This window comes from Calidris pugnax, unplaced genomic scaffold (assembly GCF_001431845.1).
Source record: "Calidris pugnax isolate Ruff unplaced genomic scaffold, ASM143184v1 scaffold111, whole genome shotgun sequence".
Lineage (NCBI taxonomy): Eukaryota > Metazoa > Chordata > Aves > Charadriiformes > Scolopacidae > Calidris > Calidris pugnax.
In genome coordinates, this window is record NW_015090872.1 from 900,337 (window position 1) to 905,387 (window position 5,051).

General features: G+C 49.1%; 1 protein-coding gene across 1 annotated transcript; it reads right to left on the reverse strand.

The window, feature by feature from the left end:
* Window positions 1-203: 203 nt before the first annotated feature.
* On the reverse strand, window positions 204-4,727 carry OTOL1 (otolin 1). Its single transcript, XM_014945764.1, has 5 exons — window positions 4,385-4,727; window positions 2,674-2,768; window positions 1,797-1,854; window positions 762-1,653; window positions 204-486 (listed from the first exon to the last, which is right to left on the reverse strand). Exons 1-5 carry the CDS (start codon window positions 4,725-4,727, stop codon window positions 204-206), a joined length of 1,671 nt encoding a protein of 556 aa, XP_014801250.1.
* Between the last annotated feature and the right edge of the window lie 324 nt (window positions 4,728-5,051).

A 5,051-nucleotide genomic window follows, 5' to 3' on the forward strand; every position in this document is an offset into this window, starting at 1 on the left:
GACAATAGTTTCTCCTGGCCATCACCCACATGGGCAAAGGACGTGCCGCTTCTCAGGACTGCTAGTTAAACCTAATCCATATTTTGCAAATATACATATTTTAGCTAAAAGATCACAAAACCTAGCAAAGAAACCAATATGCTAAACTGATGCTCATTTCTCCTCTCACAGGCAGAGGGAAAGGGATGTTTCTATCTTGAAACCTACAGCAGGATCTCAAAAACATCCGGATACAGAAGAAACCCCGTAAATACACTGTCATCCTCAGCGCTGACGTAGACCCCGTTCCAGTCCCGTGCAACCTCCAGCCACACCTGGTCACCCGCGCTCAGCTTCAGGACAGTCAGGAAGGATGCTTGGTCAATCTCCTGGCCGTAGAGCGTCTCACGGGCTTTGGCCACCTTCTTGCTACGGGCGACGAGGCTGACGCGGGCCGGACGCCCTCTCACCGTCAGGTGGTAGGCAAAGACGTACGCCCCGGGCACGCTGCAGTTGAATTTCCCGGTGGAAGGGTTGTAATCTTCTTGGTCGTGTGCCGGTCCTGCTGGCAACTGGACAGTGGTTTCTCCTGGCCATCACCCGCCTGGGCAAAGGACGTGCCGCTTCTCGGGACTGCTAGTTAAACCTAATCCATATTTTGCAAATATACATATTTTAGCTAAAAGATCACAAAACCTAGCAAAGAAACCAATATGCTAAACTGATGCTCATTTCTCCTCTCACAGGCAGAGGGAAAGGGATGTTTCTATCTTGAAACCTACAGCAGGATCTCAAAAACATCCGGATACAGAAGAAACCCCGTAAATACACTGTCATCCTCAGCGCTGACGTAGACCCCGTTCCAGTCCCGTGCAACCTCCAGCCACACCTGGTCACCCGCGCTCAGCTTCAGGACAGTCAGGAAGGATGCTTGGTCAATCTCCTGGCCGTAGAGCGTCTCACGGGCTTTGGCCACCTTCTTGCTACGGGCGACGAGGCTGACGCGGGCCGGACGCCCTCTCACCGTCAGGTGGTAGGCAAAGACGTACGCCCCGGGCACGCTGCAGTTGAATTTCCCGGTGGAAGGGTTGTAATCTTCTTGGTCGTTGTACAAGATCTTGTCAAATCTAATGGGGACGTTGGGCGGAGGGAAGGGCTTGGACAAGCCAGCGCTGAACGCCGACCGCAGGAGCTTTGCGGTGTCCCCTCGGGCACCCTTCGCCCCACGGGCACCTTTCTTTCCTGGGGCCCCTCGTCCCCCCTTGCTGCCAGCAATACCCTTGGGCCCAGAAGGTCCCATCATGCCAGCAGGTCCCAGGTCTCCTTTTTCACCCTTACTTCCTTGCTCGCCCTTTTCTCCCTGTTTTCCATCCATCCCCCGAATACCCTCAACCCCCATCTCCCCTTTGCTCCCTTTTTCTCCCTTTGTCCCCCCTTCCCCTCTCTCCCCCTTCGCACCTCTTCCCCCTGGCTCCCCGCAGTACCCCTTCTCCCCTGTGTCTCCCTTTTCCCCTTTGTCACCCTGTTCTCCATCCACTCCTGGGTCTCCAGCATCCCCCCTATCTCCCTTGTCTCCTTTGGTTCCATTCTCACAAGTGTCCCCTTTCGACCCCTTTTGTCCCTTTAGTCCAGGGAAGCCATAGTTGCCCTTATTGCCTTTTACTCCAGCTTCACCTAGGAAAAGGCAAAGCAGGGGGAAAAAAAAAAAGAGATTTAAAACATTAGTATTGGATTGTTTTGGAGATGGAGGGGTGTCATCAACAGCAAAAAGAAAGGTCAGCCCAATATTCCTGGGTTTTCCAGACGAAAATACATACCTTGCAGCCCAGGTTTGCCTGGATAACCGGGGTTTCCACTTACTCCTCGCTCTCCTTGCTCCCCTTTGCCTCCTAGGACATGTCACCATTAACATACTGTTGGTGATGTTGTCTGCAGCACAGCAATCATCACACAGAAGATGACTGGTACCATTTTGCATGTGTCCCTCACTTCACTAATAAAACAGATAATGAGCAACATGTGTTTTCAAGAAATGCCTTCAGAAACCTCAGCTCAATCTCACAGCACCAACTGCATCTCACCCGAATGTTGGGTTTCGGAGTCTAATCAGCGCCTCACCAGGAGGCAGTTGCTGCTGTTTAATGGCAAGATGGAGAAGACCACAGCTCTGCATTTCTCACTCCAGGATTGCCAAAAGTCTTGTTCAAAAAGGGAATCAAAGCCTAAAAGACCGCACTGACTGAACTGCGCAGCACGATGCTGCTGCTACCCCCGTTATCAGTTTTGCTCTGTATTTCTCCATGACTGAAGGCAGCTGCAAGGTCCTACCAGTGATGTGTGGCACTAAGACAGAGCTGCTCCAACCCTGAAATGAGGGGCAGCGTCTTCTTTCGGTTACTACTGACAGATAATAATTGCTCTCCATCTTAACTGAAACAATTTTGCCTGAGATACTTAAACTGAAATGCAGCTTCTACCCCTGCATGTAGCTTCCATGGTGTTTTGAGTGAGATCTTTAGGACCAGCTGTTCGTGTACCACCTGCACATACACTACCACCGAGCTGCTAATGCCAGCTAAATCTCACAAGGTGCCAATCCATATGAGCCTACTCCCTTTCCTTTGAAAAATATTTTTTCCTATAACTTTGTGGTATTCAATGAGGACAACAGCATCTGGTTTTGAAATAGTCTACTTTACCTCTTTCTCCTTTAGAACCTTTTGGACCTTGAGGACCTGGAGTTCCCGGCAGACCTTGCAGGCCAGCATCTCCCTTCTCCCCCTTGGGACCTGTAACATAATCAACAACATCAACAAAATTACCTTATTAACTCAAAGGTTTAACTTTATAAACAAAATTCACAATAACAGCTAAGCAACATGGCATGGAGGAATACCAGCTAGGGGGAAACTGTTTCTACCACCCTGGGAAGAGCTGGCTATTTTATTTGGCATCATACAACCAATGCAAAGAGAAGGTGAGACAGACAGGTTTGGCCTGAGCCCTGCTCCCCTACACCTTGCAGACACCACAGCCAAAATCCTGTGTTGGAGTGAAAGGTGAGGTAGTTGGGGCAATGCCACACTGCTCATACTGAGATTAGTGAGGTGCATGCTCACGGGTCCCCTGGTCAGGCAGTGGCTCCCCAATCTTTGCCTTTCAGCTACTGCAGTCCCCAAACCTTACAGTTTTGCATTTCACTCCTGGCTGTAGTTAAGGACTTTTTAAAACCAACCTTCAGCTGCCTCAGAGCTACAAGAGCTCAGCATCCACAAAACATCAGAAGTAGTCTGTCTTTAATATTTGAGCGCGCCTAAGGAGCTCCCATAGCTTCATAATTGCCCCCTTCTTAAAAAACTAAGTCTGCAAATACAGAAGTGGAACCTGGCAGACAGATCTATGCTGCATAAGGGACGGGTTGAAAGGCACGCAAGCTGGCTTCAATCTCTTTTTTTACTTTTTCATCCACTTGGGAATCTAGAGAGTCCCAGTGCACGTCTGGGAGCAGACTACGGCGGTTTCAATCATCACAACACAACCTATTTGACACCAGGACTTTTCCATCAAGACTCAAGAGACGTATGAATGCAAACTCCCTCTGCAGCCACTATAATTTCCATTAGCCGATCCCTCCCGAGCTACGGGAAGTGAAAATCTCTCGAGTACATTGTATTAAAAGAAAATTATTTCATGGTTTTACCACCTTTCCACAGATGAATAGTTTCTGTCTCCAATATTACTGCTAATAAAGTGAACATTTGCAGACTAATGCACTATTCATTACAGCAGTATTAGAATTAGGTGCTCTACAGATATGTATTTTAGTGGTAGAAAAAAGAGACAAAGTATGTCTTATAAAATATTTAGGTGCTTCCTCTGGTGAGAGCAAATAATTATTTTAAAATTTGAACCCAAAACTATTTTTGTATTTAACTTCCCCTTTTCCAAGGGGAACATAAAAATCCAAGAAAAAAAGTCTTTTATCATAAACCTTCAGCAAAGAAACAAAACTGTTTGCAGGTAATTTGGGGGGTCATAGTTGAAGTGAAAGTAAATCTGTGACTCCCAGGGGATCAGACCCTGGGACAGAGAATCGAAGAGCATGGCCACAGGAGACATCCACCAGCTACAATGTGGTATGAGGCCACCTCTGCATGTGCTCCTGCACCAGTGTGGTCCCCAAAATGAGTGCCATATGGAGCAAGCTCCTTTTAGGGGCTTCCCCACTCATATTGGTGCTTGATAACTTTTGGGATGTAGCTAGCATGCACTTTTTTTGCTCTGGCTTTACACGAGGTACGATCACATTGAGCATTTGCCACACAAGTCCTGCCCACTTATTTCTTGAAGGAAAAGCAGGAGAAGCATGGTTTATGCCCTTTAGCTGAGAGTGGCATCACTGTACCTGGGGGTCCCTGCTCCCCCGGCTGCCCCCGGGGCCCCACAGAGGGTGGGCAGCAGTCACAGCAGTTGTAGAAGAAATCGGCCGTGTCAAGCGTGTAGTTCTCGAAGGGAAAGAGTGTGGTGGCCCCTTGGCCCCCAGGGCTCGGGGTGGCTAACTCAGCTCTGCTCGGGGCTGCCGGGAAGGGGCTTTTCCCCACGAGGGGGGCATGAGAGGCACTGTCGCCCACCAGCTGTAAGGGCTTCGGCTTCGTGTACTTCACAGCTGGGGTCACCTTCACTCCCGCGTGCCCGGCGGCAACAACCAGCATCACAAACACCGAGACAGACCCCGGGGAGCTCCACATGTTGGCAGCTGTAGGAAAAGATGAATGCAATTATCAATCACCGCGCAACACCCTTTGCATTTGCATGTTCCCCACAAAGCCCATTTACTCTGCACCCACCACCTCGTTTCTTGCACTTTTCCCCGCATCCCTTTTACTATACTTTTATTTTTTAATCCAGATAATCACCTGGTTTAGCATGAGAAACATCCTGCCACGCTCATCACAGCTAACCCACACACACAGCCTGGGCACAAGCCAGAAGACCTGCAGGAGTAGTGTCAGGCACATGTGGGCATCTGTCTGGAGGACTACATTACAAAGCCTCACTTTTTATGGGGAAAA

What these genes read in the sequence shown, in the direction of transcription:
- OTOL1 (XM_014945764.1), bottom strand. Translation starts at nt 4,727, where the DNA reads ATGTGGAGCTCCCCGGGGTCTGTCTCGGTGTTTGTGATGCTGGTTGTT. An exon ending in GGGGGAGCAGGGACCCCCAG is followed by an intron (nt 2,769 to 4,384) that starts GTACAGTGATGC and finishes ATTATGTTACAG; the next exon opens with GTCCCAAGGGGGAGAAGGGA. An exon ending in GATGTTTTTGAGATCCTGCT is followed by an intron (nt 487 to 761) that starts GTAGGTTTCAAG and finishes ATTCAACTGCAG; the next exon opens with CGTGCCCGGGGCGTACGTCT.